This window comes from Lepidochelys olivacea (assembly GCF_965140295.1).
Source record: "Lepidochelys olivacea isolate rLepOli2 genome assembly, chromosome: 16".
NCBI classification, from domain to species: domain Eukaryota; kingdom Metazoa; phylum Chordata; order Testudines; family Cheloniidae; genus Lepidochelys; species Lepidochelys olivacea.
In genome coordinates this window covers 15320002-15346815 of record NC_140426.1, presented here as the reverse complement: position 1 = coordinate 15346815, position 26814 = coordinate 15320002, and the positions used below count along the sequence as shown (strand labels likewise).

Sequence of the window (26814 nt, the reverse complement as noted above, 5' to 3'; positions counted from 1 at the left end):
AGATGAAGGGTTGAAAAAGCAACATCTACATGTTCCCATTAGCCTTCAGCAGGGATATTTCTTCTCTAGCCTACTAGCCAAAGCCACAAGCCAAAGTTCTGTTCCCTGCACAGAGTAACAACCATAAATGTGTAGCAGTTCAGTCTGCACTGTGAAGTGCAACCATGTTGTAATTGCCCCAATAGTTTATGAATGACTCTCATTCCCCATACTTATCACTTGGAAAGTGTTTAAAGAACAATTGCTATTTTTGACTTGCTAGTCATACTGGCTATTTGGGAAGAGGCAACAGCACTCTGCAAAACAGTTTCACAGTCAGAATGTAATGTTTAAATAGTAATTATAAGTGCCTGTTACAGCACTGCTAGTACAAGAACCTCACACCCACTAGTTTCCATATACATACTCACACTTCTGCATTTTGGGCACCAAATGAAGTTGGTCTTGATACAAATTATTCTATATTTAGGCTGTTTTCTAGTCAGAGTTGTTTCACAATCAATATTTATTACTTTTTCCAATATAAACATCCACAATATTTTATATTATCTGAGAAAAATACAGCATATACATAGTAAGGTAAAAAAAACTGTGGAGAAATAACCTGCCTGCAATCATTAAAGTGACATACACGGCCCCAATAAGGCTAACACATACAAAGGGGACAGATCCAAGCAGCTGGAGTGACAAGAGACTCTTATGAAAGGAAGGAGGAAAGGGAAAAAAGTATTAACGTTACATTTACAGAGATAAAGAACACTCTCTCTCTGTGTTAAGCAGAAGATCTGTGTTCTCCCAACTCCTGAGATGTTCTAACAAGTCAGGGGGATGAAAGGCATAAGTTTAATCAGAAGGGAGAGTCTCTAATTTACAATAAACAATATATGCAAAGTTTGTAGGGTTTTAAATCAGTTCTTATTAAAGACAGGAATTAAGATTTAAGAGTAGCAGGAGAGTAGAAATAATCTTGTTTCTTCTACAAAGCAAGGCTAAGATCTCAGCTTGTAACGTCTGGGCAGTTTTCAAACTCAACTTTCATCATTCTGGTTGTATTAAGCCACTGCACACCTTCCCCCTCAAACTATGAACACAACTGGGCCTAAATCCTTTGCAAAGGAGAAATAGTGCCACTTTTCTTCTCTCAGAAAATAAGTGGAAAGTGCCAGTTCTTCTGCCGCTGATCATCCAGTGCTGAGAACGCTAGACCGCTTGCGAGGCCCTGCTGCAGAGGTAATGGAGTTTGTTTGGGAAGGTTCTATTTCATGTAGATACATTGTTAAATGAAATCAAGTTTAAATTGTAAGTGCCCACAGCTATCCAATGGTGGCATCAGAGTACAGCCAGGTACTGTTTCAAACACAGCCAGCAAGCATGAACCTTCTTAAAGCTCACATCCAGTACACTCCCGCCTAGGATGTGCACACACTGAACAATGCAGTAGAGCAACCAGCTTGCAGAACAGTCTGCTTTCTACAATCCTTAATACTACCAGACCTATGAATAATCTTTGCCTGTTATTAACTTGACCTTCCAATAGTCAGTACCAAGTTCCTCTCTAGGATCTCTCAGTGTAGTAGTGGTCTGCATAGGCTCCTTACACCATAGCAATCAGACTTCCAGAAGGTATCTGGAGACAAAGTCAAAGTCCTTAAAGACAGCCTGTTCCTCAGTGGTCAGGACAGGGAGCTCGTCTGGAGGAGTCAGGATTGGCTTCTGGGAAGTAAACTCTTCATCAAAGTTGCTAATGTCAGTGGGAGCTCTTAAGAAGGGCACAAAAGGGGGCTTCAGTGCTCTGGCAAACAGAGCATCCCAGTCAATCTCCTGTAAATAGAGGAAATTACAAAACCAGATTGGCACTAACAGACTAATGAATTGTGAGATAGTAGGTAGGAAATAGTAGCGTTATGTATCCTTCCTCCCTACCAGATCAGCTGCTGCATGCCTAATTTCTACCAGGCTAGAAACAGAAGTGCCAAGATAACCAAAATGATGTACACCACAGGAAAGAGAGAGATCAGTGTCTTCCATGAAACTTAAGGCTGCTCTTCAGAAAATCAGCCAAAAAACAAAGCTACAGCTCAGACTGTTATTCAGCAAAGACAAAACTAAATTAGACTCATAAGCTCTTATCAGGAGACCATTAAGCAGTTCTCTGTATAGGGGCTACCCAAAGGTGTGTTTTCATTACTACAGGGCCTGGCATAGCTCTTTACAAATATTAGCATTTATGGCAGAATAGTCCTGGACATTGATAAAGCTCAACTGTTTTATACAGTTGGTTTCAGTATTCAAAAAGTGTTAGTACCTCAGTGGCCTCCCTTCATAATGTATAGATTATAGCATCCTCTCCACCCTAAACTATTCAGCAGTCATATTCCTCTGTGAACACTCTGACAGTTCAAGTTTTATATTCTAACTGCTCAACCCTTCCTCCCGAATTCAGAGATGGTGCTTGCCAGACAATCTGTATACCCACAGCAAGAGAATTCCCATGCGATAGGGCAGATGTTTGATTGTATGCCTGAAATTAAGAGGTGAGGGACATTTAAGACTCAATTTGGAGCTGCACATATTGAAATAAAGATCCTGTGCTTGGAAGCCTAACAGTACCAGAAAATACAGTCTTCCATCAGGAGGTTCTAAAAGATAGGTTATGTAGATAATTGTTTGGCTTTAGTGACCACGTGTCAAAAAAGCTGTTGATGAGATTCTCATTTTTGACCAAAAGAAACAGGCAAGTTTGCCTCTATAGCAACAGAAAGCAAATAGCTCTTCTGCAGCTCAGACATATGAGCACAGAGGTGCACAGGGGACTGAGCTCTTACCTTGAAAAAGGGCTGGGTTTTAATCTCCTCTGCATCCCTCTCTCCTGCCCCAAGGCGACGTTCTGGACATTTCTGGAGAAGCTGCAGGAAATACCAATAGACAAATTCAACACATGGAACAAGGAGGAACATAAACACTATTCCAGAGAGAAAACAGAGCAGCAACCATCCAGTCTCTTCCACTTGCTCCCTTCAGGGCAGGGCCATAACCAGTCATAGAATCATAGAATATCAGGGTTGGAAGTGACCTCAGGAGGTCATCTAGTCCAACCCCCTGCTCAAAGGGGGACCAATCCCCAACTAAATTATCCCAGCCAGGGCTTTGTCAAGCCTGACCTTAAAAACTTCTAAGGAAGGAGATTCCACCACCTCCCTAGGTAACGCATTCCAGTGTTTCACCACCCTCCTAGGAAAAAAGTTTTTCCTAATATCCAACCTAACCTCCCCCACTGCAACTTGAGACCATTACTCCATTTAGTCAGCACTAAACTCAAGTTTAGTCCATTGTAAACCACCCATTTATATCAGTGGGTGATCCACTGTGGACTCTAGGTAGCATATAGCCGTAACTGTATACGCTGCATATAGCCGTAACTGTATACGCTGATCCACTGATAATTAGAAATGGAATTCAGCCCTATCCACAGAATGAATCCGACATCCCTACCCTAGAGTTATTTAACATCTGTCCATTTGAGAATTGGCAGGATAGACTCCAATAGGAACCCTGCTTAATCCTCAATGGCTATATGGATGGCATGTGTGTATGGAGGTGTCAAGGATGAGAAATTAAGAGATAAAAAAGTGTGTGTGTGGATCTTAAGGGTTCCCTATAGGATATGTGGACACCTCTGGAAGCACACAAACACACGCACTCACACACACAAGTGGAAATGCCATCTAGTAAGAAGAGTGTCTCTCTGGCTCTACTTGTGCTGAGGCCTGAGTAAAACCAGGGAGATCCCATTGCAGTACCTTGCGGAGTATGGGAAGTGCCTCAGAAGAAAGGAATCGCGGATAGCAGACCTCTTCATTAACAATGCTGTCAAAGACCTCCTCTTCATTATCTCCAGGGAATGGAGACTGCAGTGGAGACATGTTGTTATCTGACATACATAGTATCTGTATCCTACTATTTGTTTATTGCACTGTGAGATGGGGATGATAATACTTCAGAGTTTTGGAAGGATTAAGTAAGTTTGACAAGTGCTGTGAATGAGGAAAACGTGATATAAATACTAAGGATCATTAGTGGAGAGAACAGAATTGGGAATGTTAGGCTGTTATAGCTGGTTTCAAATCACCACAAAAGCAATTAGAGGAATTATACTTTTAATGCAAGAGGAACCCAAAGATGTACTTTTATTCACTTACATTATTTTAAAGACATAAATAAAGAGCAGTTAGGTGCACCCAGCCCGTGACCACTCATGTCATGTGGTGAGGCCCACCTCTCCCTTTCCCCAGAGGAAAATGGTCTCACCTCACCAACAAGCATCTCGAAAATGAGCACACCAAGCCCCCACCAGTCCACTACCCGCGTGTATGAGGTGTCTGTCAGGACTTCTGGAGCCAGAAATTCAGGGGTGCCACAAAAAGTGTTAGTGCGGTCCCCAAAACCCATCCCTGTGGAGAAAATGCCTTTATGAACACACCATACACATTCTCAATTGGTTATGCATCATCACATTTTCTGGAAGCATAACAGGCAATGTAGGTGATGACAGCAGAGACGGTGATACTGGACAATAGACAACATGGCTGAGAACAGCAGAGACAGGTGGGCAAAGAGAGGAGAACTGGCATTAATACATTACTCCAAGAGGGATCTGCCTCTGACCTTGCAGGACTCTTGCCCACCCATGTCCATTTACTCTTGAGGAAGCATGAAATCTTTACTAAGGACTCTAGCAGCTTGTCTTTTTAGTATTTCTAAGCTGAAGCACAAGAAGGAATGTAAAGACACTGTTTATATAAACAGCAAGGCAAAGAAACTTCCTGCAGCCACAATTATTATATGACCACATAGCAAGGACGAGGCCCTCCTCAGGAAAACTGCATGATGCTGCATCTTGGCTCCGCAGAACAGTCAAGTGCATTGTAACCCCCTTTATAAATTACCCAGAGAGAAAGAACAGGAACTGCTCCCAACTTCATAGTGGTCAGATAGGAAGGATTTCTTTAAGTGGGATTGAACACAACTGTGTTAGCCCAGCAATTCCACTAGTTGCGCTTGTGAACATGTTATCAAACCCTAGATCCTGAGTTGCTCCAGCAAGGGTGATGGCTCAGTCTTGGTACCATCAAAGTTGCTCACCTTCCTTACACAGCCCAAAATCTGCAATCTTCACAAAGCCCTCAGCATCTAAGAGCAAGTTATCCAGCTTCAAGTCCCTGCAAGCAGAGGAGGAAGAGAATGGGGGGTGAAGTCTGGGAATTGGCACATAACCCCAGATGTTAGGACCAGGAAAGTACAATCAACCATGAATAGAGAGTGCATTTTCTCAAATACTATATCACCTTAGAGGATGCTCTTCACAGACTATTGTATTTATTAATTTATTTTCCTAAGAGTATCAGGAAATGGCTCTGTGCAAGGAGGGGCTTGTGCTATCAAAGGATGTGTCCTGCTAATAGCAGGCCCCATTGCCAGGATGCCCCTGGAAAGAGGACACATGTTACCTCGCCCCAGTTCATCGCTGCTTCAGTGTGGATGGCCCACTGGCAATATGTCTGACAGACAGTTTCTTAATGACATTCCCTGGCATAGTTAACAGTAAGTTGGTATGGTCAATACAGACACAGGTTTGGATGTGTTCTATTTCTGCCAACTCATTCCAGTCAACTGTGGAAAAGATCCAGTTTAACTCTTGAATGTGATGGCAGGAGTGGTGGAAGGGAAATGTCACTGAGCTGGCTAGGTGGACAGAGTGCTAAAGAAACCCGAGCATGGCAGCAAACTACACATGTGGCTAAATGCGCAATTTAATATTTGGGTTGCTGGGTTTCTTACACTTTACTGTTATGTTACCTGTAAATAATTTTCTTCTCATGTAAGAACTGGAGTCCCAGCACTACGCAGGCTGTGTAAAACCTGAGAAAGAGGAAGAGTTTTCACTACAGAGACTTGAGAACCAAGTCAAACATCTATGGTACTTTGAAGCCTGAAACAAGCTAACTCACTGTGTCACATGTTCTGGAAAGATATCAGAGTGAATGCGCATCATGAGATCACCACCAGGGGTGTATTCCATCACAAAACATGCGTGATCTGATGTCTGGAAACATGCAAACATGTTCACCAGGAATGGATGGCTGAAGGAGTTGATCACTTCAAAGATTCGCTTCTCACAGTTCAAGCTGTCAGGGTTCAAAGAAAGAAAATGTCATGGCCAAAGCTTTGCAGAGAAGTCTATGTTTGGAGATGGAAGTACAGGGGGGATATTTTTACACTTAGATTTATAGAAACAAAAAAGGGAGATGACATTTATTTTGTGTTGTTCCCAAACTCCAGTTTTATTCTCTTCCCCCCAGGTGAGTGTTATTTTGCTAGATGCCAGGAGCAACACCATTATAAGCTTCCTCCAAGTCTTGATTCTAGCCCTCTGATGCTTAAGAGGGATCCACTACCACATTAGTGCTGAGATTGACATGATTAGAGAGGTGATCTCACAGCCTCTGGTGGAAGTGCTCCCTCTGGACAGAGACTCACCTATCAATCTCATCTCGGCTAATGATGTCTTGTTTCTTTAGGGCTTTGATAGCGTACAACTTTCCTGTTGCCTTGTATTGACCTAGCAGCACCTGAAAGACAATAAAAAGCCAATAATCCAGCACTCTTAGTCATTCTGAGATTCTCTCATCTGGCTACTTGGACTCCCACCCACACAGCCAGCAGGTACTCACACAAACTGCTCCCGTCCATTCCAGAGAGTCATTGTCAAAGCCAAGGCCAAGTAACTCCAAGGAGGGTTTTATTTTTCCCAAATGCTCTGCAGTGAATAGCTCCAGATAGAACTCATTTTAAATTATGCTATTTTTAAAATCTGGAGTGTCAAGGCTAGTCCTATGATTTTATAGCTGTTCAGTGCTCCAACTACCCAGGAGTTGTGAGCTCAATCTTTGGGGAGGAAGAGCACCTAATGCTGTTCTCCAGTGACCCCTATGGATGATGCAAGGAATGACTTTGATGAGCTCTGGAGCTAGAGGCATATGAACTACATGGGGTATGTGAAAAGAGGCTAGGTAGAGGATCCTCAGCCCTTAAAGGTTATCTCCAGCTTTGGAATCCCTAAACACCCTAAAGACCCTCTTATTAACAGGAATATCAGCTGTTTTCCTTGTGGGGCAGGAGCTGATTTTTCCATTTACACTGGAATGAGCCACTTCCCCTTTTGGAACATTTCCACTCACAAACTATGAGACGCAGAGGTGGAAAAAGAGAGGGGAACAGCTTTGCACCCACCCCCTTCAAGGAAGCCCCTTATTCACACTCTACCTTCCCAAAGTGCCCTCGTCCCAGCATGGCAATGCAGTGAAAATCCTGAAGCTGAACAGCCCTCTTCCTGCAGGCAAACAGAGAAAGCACTACTAGTAAACTCAAAGGTCAGAAATGGATACCAAAGGGAAGGAGGTTTACACAGCAAGAAGCCAACCCTAAGGAAACAACGAAGCTAGAGGGTAGCTGGTGGGACAAGACCACGTAAATATGAAGATGCTGTCAGGACAACAATAGAAGAACAAAAAGTTGGTGGTGGGGTATGGGAGGAGACCAAGTCTCAGGTGCTGGTAGGATGAGAAGGATTCTAGTTCTTAGATAGGGGTAGGTAGTGATGAGGGGAGAGTGGGGGTGTTAGAGGGCCAAAAGGGGGATACAAAATGTGTAGCTGAGTGGACAGATGCCATGAAACATTATGCTGGCCACATGCTGTTACCAAGGAAACTAAAACTAGATTCTAGAACCTCTTGGAAAAAATAAATAAGCAGTTAGAAGGCTTAGTCTAGGAACATTGTTTGCTGGGAACACAGGTTTCCCTCTCCTCTGTGTGTGAATTGAAGGGCTAAGAATATAGGCTAGAAAGACACAAATGTCCCTCCCAGAGAGAAGGCAGGTATGTCAATGTATGTGTCTGACTGTCCTTGCTACCAACTTCAGACCTCCAAAGTGAGGGCAAAAGGACTGATACGTTAATGCTCCTACATAAGGAAATAGTTGAAGCTGTAGATCAGCTAACGTTTATTTTGTTATTCATGCATTTGTACATAACTGATGGTTCAATATTGTTGTTGTGTTTTTTACCTAGCATTTTCTTGTTGCATTTTTCTAGTCTGTATCCTTGTTATATACAGCCCAATAGCAGGATTAGACTCTACAAACAACTTTATTATTTTATGTATGCCCCCCGTCCAATGGGCACTAATTTACCTCAAATAGCTACATTAATATAATAAACAAGGGGTGGGGTCTACTGGGGGTGCTTTTGAAGTATGTTACTTTGTATTCACAGAGGTATAGCTAAATAGCTCACAAGTTTAAGCCCTAGAGAATTTAAAATGCTTAAAAATGAGGAGCCATTTGAGGGCAGTTAAATTATTTTACCTTCTACTAGAAAGATTCACTCAATTATACTGCACAGCCTGTTAATAGGGTAATCATCAAGGGTCATTACACAGATAATGCTATGCAGACATCTGGATAAATAAGGTAAAATACAGAGTTTTACCTGTATTCTATAAATACAGTATGAAAAGTCTGTTATTGAGAAATTAATTTCCTAATTAGAGGTCATACTACCTATTTAACAGAACTCAAGACTGATGGTAAAAAAATGTCAGCTCAATATCCCCTTTTCTTGTGTCCAAAAGAGCCCCATGCTGTCCACAATTACCTCTGAGAAGCCCAGTTTGGTGTTTCTGTTACAGCAGAGCTACGAGTCCTCTCTTCCACATGTAGCCTCTTCAGACACTGAATGGAGAGAAAGTCACCACATCCAGTTCTGTGGAATGGTGTTTGCAAAGGCCCACTGGATCAGATCAGAACAGACTGGAAAACCCACACCCAAGCCTCCATCTGTCTCACCCAGCAGTGACCAGAGAGAATGTTGTTCTTGTGATATAAACAGGGATTGTCTCTGTTGTGAGTGGAGTATGGCCCACAGAGCACACAAACACAGATTATCTCTGGCTACTTAGCCCATTTCTACATACTGAGCAATGCAAGAATAAGATTTTATCTCCCTGTTGGAGTCAGCCCCCAGCGTGGGTACCCATTTGAAAAAGTCTAGGATGAACCATGGTTTTCCAGAAAGTCACTTCACATGTCTCAGTGCAATTCTAGAGAACTCTGGTGACCAGAGAGAATGCACTTTCATCTATGGGCACACACCAAGTAGAAGAGTAAGGTAGGTATGTGTCAGGGCACAGCTATTTAACCTTTACAGCACTGAAAACTCACATCTCTACCTCTCCCCCAGCAACTGCTCCTTCCCCTCAGTGAATGAGATCCCCTCTTCCTTCCCACCCAGGTCTCCTAGGAGGAGAGCTTTACAGGCCCTCCTGTTTTACAGCATCTGCAAGCTCTGTGCCCCTGCTTTCCCCATGCAGATACCTCTTCCCCACTTCTGGCCTAAAATCCCAAGATGACCCGCCCGCCACTTTTTTTCTGCAAGGGGAGGCAGTTTATAGGATTAGGAAGATGGAGCTCCTCCCCTTAGAGTCCAGATCTGTCCCACTTCTGAATGATCAAAAGCTCAATGCCCAGTCACCCAATTGGACCCCAAATCCCTGGATATTAGCCAGTCTTAAATCAACATCTGCCCGAGGAGTCACTAATTTCCTGAGAATTACAAGTCAAAAAGAACTTGCATTTGAGAAGAAAGGGCAGGGCCCAACCCACTAAAGAAACCTGACCAAAACACAAAAATCTCGCTATGAACCCAGATCCTTACCGGAGAGTCTGCAGGAGATGGAGCAACCTCTTTGGAATCTGCTGTCAAAAAAAGGCATGGAGGCTTAAGGGGAGGTTCCTCGCCAAATGTCAGTTTAACCACTGGATAGTCACTGCATTTGGAATAAACATTTTAAAGAGGTCACTGTGGAATAAAATATGGTACAGCAGACACTATAGTGCAGTGTCAGAATTGCACAAGCAAGGTTTAAGTTAATCCTAAATGCACTGGACAGTAAGACTCCCTGATTCACACCTGGGATTCAAGTCTATGAGAAATCAACAGGTAGTACGCTCCTTTAAAATGAACTGTAAGGAAATAAGCCTTTATTGTGCTGCTGGTGTTTATACTCATGTCAGAATACCTAGCACTCTGACATTATGAGTGATGAAAGCTATAGAAATGGCTATAAATAAAATGGCCATCTGATGAAGAATTTAAAGTAGACATCTATTGTTTGACTGCGTCACAGCAATGAAGTTTAGCTTAATGACCAACTTGATCTTCCTCCTTTACAAGGGCTAGTGGACCAGTGAAAAATATCCTCTTCTAGAGGAGCAAATCTAAAAGCTAAAATACGCACTGTGGGCAGTTGAGAAGGAACAGATTTGCGCCTGCCTATATGCCCCTGCACAGGGACATGCAGTGCACAGGCACAGACCTTTGGACACTGCTAGCTAAAATCTCCAATTGAGAGTGCCCAGGCACATGCACATCCTATGGTGGAGCACCCAAAGGGGCATATACTCAAAGAAGAACCGTGATTCTGGAAATCTGTCTAATGGTCAACAATAAATCAGAGGTGGCCCTAAAATACTGAATGCGCCATAAAAGTTCACACCATCTCAGCCAGTATTTTTTCTTAATAGCCCACACTGAGTTTCCTACATAGATCTTTCACACCAAGGTCTTTCACCATCTTGTGGAGTTTCACCAAATTTTAATTTTGTGCCCATTGCAATTTGTCACATAGCATTAACTGGAACAAGACTTACCTGCTCAGCATGGACAGTGAATCAGTTTGAGTTTGCAGCAGCACTGGAGAGGAAAAGTCTGTAAGAATGGGAGTACGAAGTGGGGGGCTTAGCGTGTTCATGGAACTACATGGAGGGAGAATGTTCATCATTAGACGACCCCAGGTAGCAATATTTATGTTCATCTGAGAAGCTCGGAGAAACTCCTTTCCTGGAGAAGGAGAAATCCAAATATTACTAAGATTACCATGCCAAGCACTACATGAACCACTGACCTACCTAGTTCATCTAGGCAGCCATTTGCTCACCCCAAAAAAAGGCCCAATTTGGGGATGGTGGGCCAAGAGGCACCATAACCACATCTCCTAGACAATCAAAACAGCTGACAGACTCATAGGTAACTAACGAGGAAAGTATTCATAAGGTCCTAGTAGTTGGAGCTGAAAAAGATCTTCCATTTCATCACATCCAGACCCCTACAATGGCAAGGTATAATCCTCACACAGAAGATGTACCAGATATTAAACTGATACTCTACTAGAACTTAGCCAAAAGATAATGTGAAGGTACTACATTCTTATTTTCCACCCGCACTTCCATACTGAATTTAAGTCCCATAGCCTGAGAACAGAAAAATTGTGAAAATAAATTGTGGATTCTGAGTTTTTAAGGTCTTTCCACGATTTTTGCTGTTTCCTGCAGAATCAAAGTTGTTTAAAAAAAAAATCGAGCTTTTCCAATTGCAAAGAGCCTTCAGAATATAAATTCTCACTCTCTTGCTCCAGCTCGGGAGAAAAAGAGCACATGACCTGTGCCACCCACCAACCCATTCACCTCGCTGAAGTGTCAACTTCAAAGCCTTGTTGGACAATCGATATCCCTGTCCACACCATGGTTGTGTCTAAATTTTCTGGGAAATCTCTCACCACTGCCACTTATCAGTGATAGCATAGGTGGTAGAACACACAGATTGAGACTTGGATCCTACTAGCAACAATGCTGTTCAGAAATTACTAATCGTAGCCCCGACACATAATCATGTTAGGCATGGATGTAAATGTTATAACATGTACGTTCCATGTTACAGCCATGCTTCCATCACTTCCCTGGTGAGTGGAGACATTGCCACACACTAATAGATCTCACCTACACACATACATTAACCCAGAAGCATTCCAAAAAGTACCATAAACCAGGGATGCTTGAACAATTTTTACAGTGGGGGGTGCTGAGAGCCATTGAACCAAACTGTAAACCCTGTGTATAATGGAAACCACTTCAAGCCATGGAGTGCTGCAGCATCTTCCGCACCGACAACCACATAACCATACATGCCCCTAATTGGAGTGGCTGTCAGTTCACAGGCTGGTTACCTTTCTGTTTCGGGAAAATGCGTTTCTGGCGCTGCAGATTGGACCGTCTCTCAATCACAGGGTTACAGAAGGTCACCTGCCAGGGAAGCAGAGGAGACTCTACAGGGCAGTTCACTTCTCTCTTGGACACATGCTTAGCCTTCTGATCAAATAGAACATTCACACCCATTCAGCAAACTAGGAGTCACATATGAAGGCAGACTCCAGACTGAGTTATACTATCTACTCCCCTCAGGTGCTATGTTAAAAAAAAAAAAAGAATTTTTAAAGTTAGAAGTATCCATTAACATGAAGTACAGAGAAGCTGACAGAGGCAGAATGATTGGCTCATAATTAGGGCCCTACCAAATTCACGGCCATGAAAAGTATGTCAGACCATGAAATCTGGTCTTCTGTGTGCTTTTACCCTCTCCTATACAGATTTCACAGGGGAGACCAGCATTTCTCCAATTGGGGGTCCTGACCCAAAAGGGAGTTGCAGGAGGGGTGTGGGGTTGCAAGGTTATTTTATGGGCGTTGCAGTATTGCCACCCTTATTTCTGCGCTGCTGCCTTCAGAGCTAGGCAGTCGGAGGGTGGCGGCTGCTGACTGAGGGCCCAGCTCTGCAGGCAGCAGCACAGAAGTAAGGGTTACAATACCATATCATGCCATCCTTACTTCTGCGTTGCTGCCAGCAACGGCTCTGCCTTCAAAGCTGGGCTCCTGGCCAGCAGCTGCTGCTCTCCAGCTGCCCAGCTCTGAAGGCAGCGCCACCACCAGCAGCCATGCAGAAGTAAGGGTAGCAGTACCGCAACCCCCCCTACAATCACCTTGTGACCCGACCCCCCAACTCCTTTTTGGGTCAGGACCCCTACAATTACAATACCATGAAATTTCATATTTAAATAACTGAAATCATGACATTTACTATTTTTAAAATCCTATGACTGTGAAATTGAGCAAAATGGACCGTGAATTTGGTGGGACCCTACTCGTAACATTTCTAAGGTGTCTTCCATCCCAATTGATGCCAGTGTACTTTTCAAATTATATACATAAAGCACTGCTGAAATGCAGATACCTCCAAAGTGGGAAGCAGTAACCAGTCACTCCACAACACAAGAGTGACAAGAGGGGAAATTTTGGCTAAGGAGACTGGGTCAGACCCCAATTTAGAAAAGATGCCCTGGGATCTTTTGTCTCCTGCAAAGGAGACAGGACTGTGGTTTTTAAGGGGTTACCTGGAGATCTCGTAACAAACTGAATTCCATGCACTTTATTATCTCGAAAGATGAAGGGATGAGCCCAACCTGATGGGATTTGATCCCATGGTTCCAGACAGTCTGAGTAATTCAAACCTAACCATTAAGCCACCCCCTTTAATGTAAAGTGTTGCTGATGACTCCTAACAAAAGCAAGTCAAAGACTGTGGTTTTTATGTAGTGCCCAGGTAATTACAATGGGGCCCTTTAAGGGTCACTTCTGGCTATAAACACACTCATCTTTTTAAACTATTTCTTTCCTTGTTTTTAGTTGGTGCTTTTGTCCTCAACCATCTGAGAGTAGATTTCAGAGTAACAGCCGTGTTAGTCTGTATTCGCAAAAAGAAAAGGAGTACTTGTGGCACCTTAGAGACTAACCAATTTATTTGAGCATGAGCTTTCGTGAGCTACAGCTCACTTCATCGGATGCATACCGTGGAAACTGCAGCAGACTTTATATAAATATAAATATATTTATATAAATATATAAATATAAAATTTATATATATGCATCCGATGAAGTGAGCTCTAGCTCACAAAAGCTCATGCTCAAATAAATTGGTTAGTCTCTAAGGTGCCACAAGTACTCCTTTTCTTTTTGAGAGTAGATTGTATCAGTGACAAAGGCCACTCCTTAGGGCGGGTAATAATCAATGATTTTTTTTTAAACAGATTTTTAATTTAAATTAAATAAAGGTTTATTTTAAAAAAATAAACGTATTTAGAACTACATTTTAAATTACGGCAATCTATGTTAAGGCTTAAATTTATTAAAATAATTGAAATTAAATAAAAACATATAATATTATGTAGTAAATGTTTGCTGCCAAGTTTTAAAGAAAGTCATATCACTGAACTGGTGAAAGTCACTGGCTAAGGGCTAGTCTACACTGGCAGTGCTAAAGCGCTGCTGTGACAGCACTTTAACATGCCTTGTGTGGTTGCAGCATGGCGCTGGGAGAGAGTTCTCCCAGCGCTCTTAAAAAACCACTTCAACGAGGGGCGTAGCTCCCAGCGCTGGGGCACTGTTTACACTGGTGCTTACAGTGCTGCAACTTGCTGCACTCAGGGGGGTATTTTTTCATACCCTTGAGTGAGAAAGTTGAAGCACTGTTAATTGCCAATGTAGACAAGCCCTTAGTATCTCTCACCAGTGTTTTTTGATGTGCTAAACCAACTTTTTCAACAGATACAGAAAGAAAATATTTTATTTCAGTTTATTCAACGAGTTCAGTTTAATGACTAGTTCATTCTAAGTTAAGAGATCAATGTGAGTTGAAAGTGCAGGAAAAGTTGTTTTCCTGTTTCAATCTATGAATCAAAATTAGGTGCAGGAGGATGAAATCTATTCCTTCGGAAATCCTAAAGGGCATGGTGACAAACAATCAGTTCAATTCACTAATTACAGATAATACTTTCTTTGTTTAATAAATCAGTTAGTTTTAAATGCAAAACATGTTTTGATTAACTTTTTCATTAACTTTGTTTAAATGTATCCAGCATATTTAAGGTAGTTTTATTTAACTAATAATTTTAAAATGCTGTTTTGTGCATTTTTTATTTAATTTGAATTTCCATCTACATAGACCATGACACAAATCAAAGGTAAAAAAATTGATCATTTCGTAAACAAATGCATCATTCACTATTCCCCAAAACAATAACAAAAATAAAAATTAAGAATCTGAATAAATGAAAGTTAAACTATATAATTGCTTAAATAAATGTGTGTAACACACATCCTCCCTGTTCACTCCTTTCATTCTGAGACAAGCACCTGTTTCCAGGGTAGACACGACACTTTAAACAGGGAGATGGAAACTATTTGAATTACAAGTGCTCATCATCCCTCCTCCTCTCCCCACCAGAGGCCAAGCAGATTACCTTTGAGGTATAAAGACAACGCATTGAGGGAGGGTGGGAGTGTACATCTAGAGGTTAGACTAGAGAAAATAGGAGTCAAGACTTCTGGGTTCTAGTCCAAGCTCCCCCACTGACTCACTGTGTGACCTTGGGTAAGTCACTTCACCTATCCATGCCTCAGTTTACCCATTTGTCTGCAACCTTCTCAATGCAAGGAGAGACAAACCCAAAAGAATTACCTATCACTTCAGTGTATACCCGAAGAAAACCTCCAGAGTAGTGACTCTTCTGGAGGAGAAAGGTAAAATCTGGAGACTTTACCTCTGCAAAAAGCATCCCTTGGGGTTCGAGAGAGAGGCACATCCCATGGCGTTCATTATCGAGAAAGTCATCCAAGCGCAAGAACTTCACTGCACACAGCTCTCTCCAGTCACGCCAATAAACTGCAATCTCCAGCTCCCGGGACTGCAAGAAGAGAAGCAGAGAGCTTGGTAATGGACCAGGTCAACGGCCCATAACATACACACTCTGAACTCCACCTTAGCTCTGATGCTAGTTCCTTTTCCTTCCTTGTAGAAATTCCATGCAGCTAAATAATGCAGTGTATAAGAAACATGCTCCAAGGAAGAGGTGACAGTTCCTCATTCCTATTGCTTCCCACCTTTTTGGTCTTTTCAGACCTTCAGCAGCTACAACTTTCTTTAAAGATTGCTCATTTTCATGATGTAATTTGTTGACTTTGCTCCTACATAAGACTGTACCTCATCCCAAATATCCTGAAGTGAGCTGTATTGCAGGTAAAAGATGGAGCATGGCCACTCAAATGGAGACAGAAGAGGGGCATCAAATGTTCGGACTTAAGCTATACCAGAGGTAACCTGTACTTAGAGTAGATTTAAGGCTGGGGAGAAGGCCACATTATCAGTCCCAGTAAAGAAATAGATCAAAAATTGAATGACAAGTAAATCACCAAATCCACAGAAATAATTCAAATTAAGTTAAATACAAGGTTCTGAGGACAAGACTGAAAAGATCCTGGAATTCCTATCATCCTACAGAAATATAGTCTTACCCGATCCAGCTCAATGACAAAGCTTTGGTCCCAAGCCTGGTTATTAACTGGGCCCCAGTTTGTCTGACCAACCACTTTATTGTCCACTTTGAGCACAGCAAGCACCTCATCTGGACAAGGGAGAAAGTGTAGGTTACAATCTTTTATATGGTCATAAATTGGAATATACTTCTTGCTGGAGGTAGCCACACAATCCAATCAGATTTCCACCACAGGAGATCACTAAGAGGGATAGGAGACCAAATGATTCAGCCTCTTCCCCTGTTTCAGGAGCCAAGTTTCCTCTCACTGCACTCACACCAGACTGAAAGGTGGCAGGCACATTAGAATACACCATCACTGATCCAACAGGGAATATCATACTCACTACACAGCTCCTCATTCCGCAAGTGCTTTGCTGCAGTACTGCGGCCATGAATACTCATCCCAGCTCGTGCTCGGTTCAGGGACTTCATGTCACTTGGGCTCCCATGGTTGGGAGATGAACCAAACACTCGGGAACGTCCTGGAACTTTTTCCAACAGATCCTGACACCCCATCAGTCTCACTTCTAATGAACCTGAGGAATTTCACCAAAGAGTGTTATTCTCAAGAAAAGGGAAATTATTCTAGTCAGTCCACATAGGAAGTCAGAAACTTTAGACTGATGCTGCCCAGCCTTCAGTAGCGATTAAAGTCGTTACAATCTGACAGCTTTTTGGTGGCCTACATGAAACAAATTGAGGACTTGGGCCAATTCCTAATGGACCAAGTGTCCACATCACAAAAACCACCACAGTCATGACATGGGTACATAGGGAAGAAATATTCCCCACCCCCCGCAGCCTCAGGTACCTGTAAGAGCTGTGGGTTTGATCAGTGAAGTGAAGGGCTGGATGCTGACATGTGGAGCTCCCAGAGAGGAAGCATTCACTAGCTCCTGCTTGATGAGTGCCCGCTTTGGGTGATCAGAAGAAAGCTCATTAAGCTGCTGCTCCAGGGACAAGCGCAGCAAATCAATCTTCTGAGATGATTCTTGCAAACGACCCTGAGCCTGGTAACAAGGAGCAGAGAAAAAGCTAGTACAGGCTTTGAATGAATAGCCACTGCCATGATCTTGGTACTACTAACACTTCACAAGTGACCCAACTTCCCATCCTGCTCACGAAGGACAAGAAGGGACTGTCAGCATCACTCATTCATTGCAAGTCACTGCTGCTGAGGGTCTAGAGGATTCTGCCCTGAATAAGCTCCCACCATGGTATTTCCGACTCAAAGAACAGACTAGGATCAAAAATCCAAAACTGATTTCTTACATGCCAGTGCACTACAAGCAGACACCAATTTGGACTCCAAGAGATTTCCAATTAAAAATTATTGGTATAATGAACGCCCAAGTTGGAAAATTACTATAACTAACACTTCACACTTACATAGAGCCTTTCATCAGAGACCTTCAAAGCTCTTTACAAACATTAACTATGGTTCACAAAAGCCCTGTGGGATGAGTATTATCCTCATTGTACAGATGAGTAAATGGAGGCACAAAAAGGATAAATGACTTGCACAAAGTTACATAGCAAATGAGTGAAATTTCCAATTCACATTTTCCTGTTCTGACCATTAGAAAAATAAAAGAGATTGTTGTTTAGTTTACTATAAGTTCATTTTTTTCTGTCCTAGCTTTATGATGTAAGTCAGTTGGCAAGTTCTGGAAACTTAACATCTCTCACAAGAACAGCATACGATGGGGGAGCTTTATATGTGGCTTTTAAAAAAAGAGTCATTGCATATTACAGGCAATGAATCAGATGGCAATGACAAGCACACAATCTCTCAAACAGCCAGTAACAGCAGTTATACAAGGGAATTATCACCTTCTACCGTTACAGTTGCTAGGAGTAGCACCTGCCACAACATCACTATGAGCAGGGACTGTGGTATTATGGCAGTGCTGGGGGATTTAGACCAGTGTAATGGGACTTTGAAGTAGGGAGCCATCATATCATTGTTCAGAACAAAGCTAAGGCATTCGTGGACAACAGCCGTAATACTGTTTTTCCTCTGAAAAAAGGTTACTATCCAGCATACAGAAAGTCACCACCAATGCTTCAAGTAGCAATACTGCAATGGTGCTTACTTCAGCCAACACTTTGCGATCCTGCACCCGCCTGCCTCCCAGGATCTTCACCACATTTTTTGCCCCCTCAGCCACAGCAGCTTCAATGCATAGGTGATGCCGCAGTTCCTCGATGCGTAGCTCCAGGAGACTGATGGTGGCCCCCACCTTCACTGGTAAGGTTGGAGATAAATATAACAATCAGACAAGCAAGTGGCCTAGCATCTCAGGCATTGGGGCTTCTTAATTCAGAAGCATCTTCTCTGAGTGATGTCAGATATCCAAAGCATCTTACTTGCTGGATCCATTGCATCCTCTATTCCACCTGCCGACTGAGATACCTTCACAATCTGCATGCGAATCAGCTCAATCTTCGTCTTGCTGTCCTGGAGCATTTGCTGAGCTGTTGCCAACAGCTTCCGGTCCTGGCAAGACAGATTACAGATGGCTAGGGAGGTCCATACAGGAGAGAAATGGATTTTAATGATGTGTTAGACTAGGACAAAGATGGGGCACCACAACACACAAGGCCTTACAAGGGGTCCCAGAAAGTCCTAAAACTTCACACAATGCCCAGTTGTGCAAAAAAGATGCATAAGCAACAGGGCTGATGATTTCCAACCATGGTAGATACAGATGAGGGATCTGTGAAATGCTGTGACACCTATGAAAGATGTGACGAGTTTGCTAGGTAACAGTGTCCTGCACTGTGGGTACATTCAACTAAGAGTTTGTGCTGATGTTGCAATGATTCAATATTGTGCTTCTCTAGTCAATTGTGCTGGCAGAGTTGTATGGATGGAGGTGAGGAATAAACCAGAATGTCTAAGTTCTTTATCTTGCTCATATAGTTAAATTAAGCTTCTTAATTAAACTTTATATTTTTATTTTCCTCCAGAATATTAAATATGATTATGTCAAACACAAAAAGCATGATGAATAAGAAAGCAGTAAATTCCCCAAAAGCTCTTTCTTAAGTAACTCATACACAAAGATACCATTTATACTTTGCTCTATCTTAAAGTCTCTGTTGAAATAAACAGTATTGCACCAACTTGGTACATTATATCAGAAACTTGATGATTTGGGATAGTGTCACACATTGAGGGTCATATTCCAAAGCATTTTATTTTCTTACCTTTGGTCAGATGTTTTGGCTCCTTTCCCTCTGCTGCACCTCCCAAAGCCTGGATTGACTTTTCTGGAGGCAGCACTCCATGTCTATGACTGACAATATCAACCACTTCTGAGATTTTTTGTATCCATTTCTAATCTAGTGGCACTACCACCACTGTTAGATGCTGGTAGCCATTCTAATGTCTCATACTAGTAACTAATATCAGAGAACAGAAGCATAATCAGTATCTGAAGTCTAAGAACATAAATTACCATACCAGATCAGACCCCTGGTCTATCTAGTCCAGAATCCTGTCTCTAACAATGTTCAGCACCGATGCTTCAGAGGAAGGTGCAAGAAACCCCACAGAAGGCAGACTGATTTGAATTGTAGTAAATTATTGCCTCAATGACATCCTGTGACAATAAGCCTAACACAACCAGCATTCATAACACTGTTCCCCCATAGGATAGTACACCATGCTGTCACAGGGCTGTGCATCAGCTCATGAACACACAGATGAGCTCAGTCATTCAACCTAAAACAACTCTGCCTTAAAGCGTCTCCCTTTCACACCCAGATCTGGAATAAAGATTTTTGTGTGTTTGCACTTTTAACAGAAATCTTGTTCCAAAGTGGCATGCTCCCTGCTTATTTCTACTCAGCAATGCTTACCTTTGACGTTGCATTTGAATACATCTGGATCATGTTCTCAGCTCCCTGTTTCACTTTCATCTCAATGTGCAGCTGCTTTTTCAGAGCCTCTATCCTCCTTGCCACTGGGTTTGGGTTCCTTTCCCAGAGACAAGGGTCCGGGGACATAGAACCATCTGTGCAACAACAGTGAATTCCATTACCCTCCTTCTCATAGTTCCCTCAAAGGGTAATAGATGAGATGAGAAGAGTAGTATAAATGAGGTTTTCATCTTCAAAGACACGTACAATACACGGCCTCAATAGAAGGACAAATTCTCCTAGCAGTTGTTTACCCTAGCCTACTACTGACCCAATATGAGAACTGCTGGCTTCTTAGGATCAGGCCCTAACTGAGAATACCAACAACTTCCAATCTCACATTCACCCCTCTGTTAGGAACTTGCATGTTGGATTCTACCCCAAAGCCCCTATTTTCTCTCCCAAGCTCTGTACGTCTGCCTAAATAAAGTTCAGGAGGTGATCCTATGTCCAACATACTCAATCCTTTGCCCGTTCTGATTTATGTTATCACCTCCTTCCATCTCGATTAGTGCCAATCACAACTTTCCAAATTTCAATACCTCTACACTGTTCATCTCACCTGGACATAAGCAGGAACCAGCTGAGATTCCTCTCCTAGATGGATGAGATTTTTCCTTCCCATCATACTACCCCCCAATAGAAAAAAAAAAAAAGTTAAAGCATTGGCTATAATGAGGTTTACTGCTGAAGCTATCATGCCCAACAATTACGTACTAAGACATACCTGTTTTGCTCTCCCCTTTCTCTGTTACTACAATCCGGGCATTAAGCTCCTGGAGATCCCAGTGCAGCTGCTCCAGTTTCCGATTGGAAGATTTCAGCACATGCTCTATATGCACCAGGTTCTTCTTGTCTGTTGTCACCCTGCGCAGATTTTCCGCCCCCTCTTTGATCTTCAGTTCCTTCTGGATAGCTCGACGAATTACTTCCTTCTCACCCTCCAGTTTCTGCTGGAACCCTGGATCCATGAGGTTCACCCCATTGCTCGCTTGCAGGAGATAGATGCCCTAAATCCAGTACCAAAGGGGAGAGAGTTGGAGATATTATGTGATAGCAAAACAGTGAGTGTGCGACACATCAATAGCGTTCTACCACTTCATCTCAACTACAGAAGGTCTCAGACCAAAACCTTGATTCCAATCACCAACAAATTTTGAGGAAGATCAGATCTAAATTTTAACTTTGCAGTTTGGGGCCCATCTTTGATCTTAATATACCCCAACTAGGCACTAACTCACAAATGAGATGAGTCCTCACAAAGGTTGTCTTCTTGTTATTTAATATCAATTTATATTTATGTGTCCTGAATGAGTACCAAAGGGAAGCTGTAATTTGTTCTTATCGTGATCATGAGTCTGAGTTCCATTGGCATTATATAACAGGTGCAGATCTTTATTTTAATATGGCTTGAGCTGCCAGTTGTCCAAAGCTACATGCCAACTGGAACTTTTTGGAGGTGTTACAGCCATACTCTAACTTTCAGTGAATGCATGACCAAGTCTTCATCACTGAGGAAGACAAATAAATTAATCCAGACATCTGTTTGTAAATTAATGAGTCAAAAAGTCAGCTGTACAAGCTATACCTGAAAAGACAGACACAGTCTGTAGTCCCAACCCCCATCCTAGCTGTGATTTGCAAGCAGTATGGCTTCTTTAAAATTTTGCTCACGTTGAAATTGATCTGGCAACATTAAAATCTGCTCTTAGCTTTGCTTTTTAAGTCAATTTTAAACGTATTTGTTTTGGTGAAAGGTGTACTGATGATAGCTCTGGACTGACAGGCTCTGTTTACAGCCCCAGAACAAGATACAGCTTAGATAGCACAGACTTTCCCCATGTTCCCCCATGAATAGGCTTGCCACCCAGGCAGGGGCAGCCAGACCCCTATCCACAGAGACCTGCTCCTGGCTCCACCCACTGCTGATGACATAGTAAGCAGCTCCACGCAGGGGGCTCTAGAAAAGGAGGAGGGGTTTTAAAGGGCTCCATAGCAATTAAAGAAAAATAAATATATATATACACACACACAGAGCGCCCAGGACTGATTGATTACTTACCATGATCCTCACTTTTATACAAAATGAAGAGCAGCAAAATAAAGTTCCTGTCACACTCAGTAAATTTCCCAATCTCACAGAGTCGCTGTCAGAGGTAGGAACAGAACCTAGGAGTCCTGTCTCCCTGTCATATTCTTTAATATTAGACCATAAATATAGTAACAAACCACATCAGGATTTGCATTATCAGGTCACTGGTGCATGTCACGGGTGGTTAAGACTTTACAATGCACCCAAGATACATGCCAACAGCTCAGAAACACACAATTGTTGAGTCATTGTAATGCTGTTATTGTGTTGCACATCACACAGCTAGTTTTATAAGCAGGCTCTCCATATTTCTTCACTAATCAGGTGTTGCTTAAATTTCAGTTTAATAGCAAAACGAGAGAGAGCGAGAACAAATTCTATTTTTACTCGTGGTTTAAGCCAATGTCAAGTTCACTACAGACTCAACAACCAAAAAAGGAGACTTTGGGATTGGTAATGAAACAAAGTAGCTCAGGTTTAACATCCTGACTCCAGGAAGTTCTCGCCCAATTAGTAAGGCCAGGAATCTAGCCAAATTCCTGACAACAAATAATAAAAGGTTTCATCAAGAGGAACTTGAATCATGGAGCCCTTGAGTCACTCAGCCAAACTGTACCAACTCTCGGTCAGGAAATCAGAAAGTCTTTTGTCCAGTGTGTAGAAAGTTACTAAAAGGAGTTTGATTTTTTTAAAATTACATTTTAAACAAATATTAGGAAAAAGTGTGTCATTTATCCTCTTCCCAAACTATATTGATAGGTATATGCAACACACCTTTCTGGTCCTACCTGTACGTTTGTACTGACAAACTTATAGGGTAGCTGGTTAGTGTGAGCTTAGGGCTGGCAAAAAATACTGGACTGACTGCGCTGGAAACTGACATCCTTCATTTACCCACAGAATGGATACAGTGTGGCCAGTGTCAGGGCAAGTTTCCTCCACTCTGCTCCCTGCCAAACACATAGCTGAAAGTCAACTATCTGCCTATCCATTTTCTAAATACAGTATATTTAGAACACATATACCCTAAGGCATTGTGATTTACAGGCTCTTTCTACCCTCTGTGGGCCAGAAGATACCCAGTGTTAACAGTGATTGCACTAGCGCAGTGGTTCTCAACCAGGGGTCTGGGGCACCCTGCAGGGCCGCAAGCAAGTTTCAGGGGGGTCTACCAAAATAAACCAGGGCAGAAAGCCAAAGCCCGAGCCCCACCATGCGGCGCTGAAGCCTGAGCAACAAAGCTTTGAAGGCCCCGCTGTGGCATGGGACCCCAGGCAGTTGTCCTGCTTGCTATCCCCTAATGCCAATCCTGGCTTTTAAGCTACTGGATATGCAGAAAAACAGTTGTGGCACGGGAGAGGTGGGGGAGGAATTTTTATAGCATGTTGGGGGCCTCAGGAAGAAAAAGGTTGAGAACCACTGCACTAGGGGACATAAAATACTATTCAGTCAATCAACACAGAAAAGGGTAAGACAGCAGAATTTGCATTTGGGCTGATACATTTTTATGATCATTTTGCAAAGCTGGTTTAGGAATTCTGGGTGGAGTGTCAAGAAGCTGACACTGTCCATGCTGCAGTTGTTCTGTGGATCCCAGAAAAGGTTAGTCTCCTAGGCTGTTAAACTCTGAACCTGCAATGAAGTCCAATAGCACAGGACCCACTGCAGAGCTGGGGCCAGAGGGTTTGTCTACACATAGACATTGCACTGCTTTAACTGAAATCACTTTAAACATCAATTCAGCTACATCAGTGCAAACCCCTGCATAGACGCTCATATCAATTCAGCATTCAGCAAATGCAAGCTAAACCAACAGAAGGTTTAAACTGATATAGAATGTCCACACACAACGATGCACCTTTTTAACTAAAGGGATTTTAAATCACGCCTTTAGTTAAACTGGTGCAACTCTGTGTTTAGACCAAGCCTGAGTCTGGCAGCTTTCACCTACACTAAATGTATTTTAAAAAGTTAAAAGTACAGCTCCCAGTTTGGGATAAATCAACTTCTAGCACTTGTGAATCTGGTCCCCTTTACTACTCTGAATTATGCAGACATTATCCCTCCTCTCACAAAAAATAAAAAAATCAGAGAGAAGGAAAGACCTATTTATTACATCGGATATTCCCTTGCCCCAGTGGCTGTTTCAGAAATATTCTTTATAGTGGATTCTCCAGGGATTTTTTATGTAAGCAATGCAGCTCCTGTGTTAAAGTATAATTTAACATTTTAATTTTTAAACATTTTCTAAAATACATATCTTGATAATTGTTCTAGGTTTGTCATATTTGGCACCATTGTGTTTGTGGAAGAAAGGGCATTTGAATTATACCCAATTCAACCCATTTCCACCAACATATCAACATTTCCACCAACCTGAGGACCTGGAGCCAGGCCATGGGGGACAGCAAGTGGGTGACATTGTGATTCTGTCAATTTTTACAAATCAAATTAAACCTCTCTGACCTTTCTGTCACTAACTTGCTCACAGAATGAGATTGTAATATATTATACTCCCAGATTAGATTTTTTTCCAGATTAGTTTTTAAAATGTCCGAAGTGATGGGGCACACACACCACCTCCCATAGGAGAGTATTCCACAACCTAATGCATTCCACTGCCAGAAAACGTTTCCTGTTATTCACCTTACATTTTCCCTTTCTCCATCTCAGCCCATTTCTCCTGGTTATAACAAACCCTTTTGCCATCCTAAATAACTAAACCATAACCTTAACATTCACACCTATCAGACACTTGCATTCCTCCCTTAGTCACATTGTAGCAAATTTAGCCCATATTCGTGGGGTTCTTTTTGGGCCAGGGAACATTTTTTCATTGTGTATATGCATGGTATCTAGCACAAAGAAACCCTAATCTCCAACCTGGGCTTTTAGACACTACCTCAATAATCGTCATCAGTGAAGGATAACCCCATTGTTCAGAGCCAACCCAGTCTGTTCTGAAAATCACAGGGTCTACTCTGGTGAGAGGAATGTGTCCCCACATACACTGGGATGAGCAGAAAGAGGGCTGTACACAATAGATCAGAATGGGAGACTGACTGCTTCATACTGGGTGGAGAAACCACAGCCTCATGGAAAGAAAAAAAGGTCTCAGGGTAAGGGAACTGGGGACTCCTAAGGGGTCCAGTTTCTCAAGCAAGCCAGGAGAACACTTGAGCCCCTGCGTGGATGTAGGGGAGGAAGGCAAGATGAGTTTCTGGGGGGAGGTGGCAATCCTGAGGAGTAGGGACCAGAGAAAAGCCCCCCAAGAAGGGAGAATTTGGAGGTGACAATGGGAAAGAGCTGGGGGAGACACTAGCTGATTTTTCCAGAGGCCAATTTTTCTCTCCCTTCTAAATTACTGTCCCTCTGCAAATGTGAAATCTCATTGTTGTCATCCCCCCATGCTTCCCCAAATGCCCTCAGGCTCTCCCCCCTCCCACAGGACTCTCCTCCTCCCTGCCACACAAATCCTCTCAGGCTCTCCCCCCTCCCGACTCTCCTCCTCCCCCGCCCCCCAAATCCCCTCAGGCTCTCCCCTCCTGCCCCCCAAATCCCCTCAGGCTCTCCCCTCCTGCCCCCCAAATCCCCTCAGGCTCTCCCCTCCTGCCCCCGCAGGACTCTCCCCTTCTGCCCCCCAAATCCCCTCAGGCTCTCCCCCCGCCAGCCCCCGCGGGACTCTCCTCCCCTGCCCCCCAAATCCCCTCAGGCTCTCCCCCCACCCGCCCCTGCCCCCCAAATCCCCTCAAGCTCTCCCCCCGCCCGCCCCCACGGGACACTCCTCCCCCGCCCCCCAAATCCCCTCAAGCTCTCCCCCCGCCAGCCCTCGCCCCCAAAATCCCCTCAGGCTCTCCCCCCGCCAGCCCTCGCCCCCAAAATCCCCTCAGGCTCTCCCCCCGCCAGCCCTCGCCCCCAAAATCCCCTCAGGCTCTCCCCCCGCCAGCCCTCGCGAGACTCTCCTCGCCCGCCCCCCAAATCCCCTCAGGCTCTCCTCCCCCGCCCCCCAAATCCCCTCAGGCTCTCCCCCCCACTCGCCCCCGCGGGACTCTCCTCCCCCATCCCCCAAATCCCCTCAGGGTCTCCCCCCGACCGCCTCCGCCCCCCAAATCCCCTCAGGCTCTCCCCCCGCCCGCCTCTCCTCTTCCCTCTCCCCCGGCCCGCGGGACTCTCCTCCTCGCCTCAGGCTCTCACCCCGGCCCAGTCCCAGAAGGGCTCATCCCGATCCCCAGCTCGGGGACTCTCGGCCCCGGCCCGGCCCGGCCCAGCCCAGTCTCCTGCCCTCGGGACCCGCTGCGGATCTCCGCTCGGACAAGTCTCTCCCGCTCACCTGCCGGGACTCCCCAGCCGCCATGGCTCCTCTTACCCCGCGGCCCCCGAGCTCCCTACCCCAGCGCAGCCACTCGCAACCGGCACTTTTCAAACTTCAACCTTCATCCCGGCAGGGGAGCGCCGTTCGGGAGCAGGGAGCAGGCGC

General features: G+C 43.7%; 1 protein-coding gene across 2 annotated transcripts; it reads right to left on the bottom strand.

Annotated features, from left to right (window-relative positions):
* Positions 1 to 503: 503 nt before the first annotated feature.
* Positions 504 to 26814, bottom strand: PKN3 (protein kinase N3). Of its 2 annotated transcripts, none has more exons than XM_084649948.1 (22): positions 26668 to 26814; positions 20973 to 21255; positions 20186 to 20340; positions 18689 to 18818; positions 18415 to 18566; positions 17130 to 17328; positions 16663 to 16854; positions 16296 to 16405; positions 15545 to 15688; positions 12120 to 12195; positions 10768 to 10957; positions 9773 to 9884; positions 8714 to 8790; positions 7324 to 7390; positions 6538 to 6629; positions 6009 to 6185; positions 5857 to 5919; positions 5143 to 5219; positions 4309 to 4451; positions 3801 to 3908; positions 2826 to 2906; positions 504 to 1821 (listed from the first exon to the last, which is right to left on the bottom strand). In XM_084649948.1, the coding sequence occupies exons 1-22, from the start codon at positions 26689 to 26691 to the stop codon at positions 1609 to 1611; spliced, it is 2865 nt and encodes a 954-aa protein (XP_084506074.1). In that variant the 5' UTR covers positions 26692 to 26814; the 3' UTR covers positions 504 to 1608. The 2 variants fall into 2 exon arrangements, with proteins under 2 accessions (XP_084506074.1, XP_084506075.1); XM_084649949.1 differs by having other exon boundaries at positions 26727 to 26788.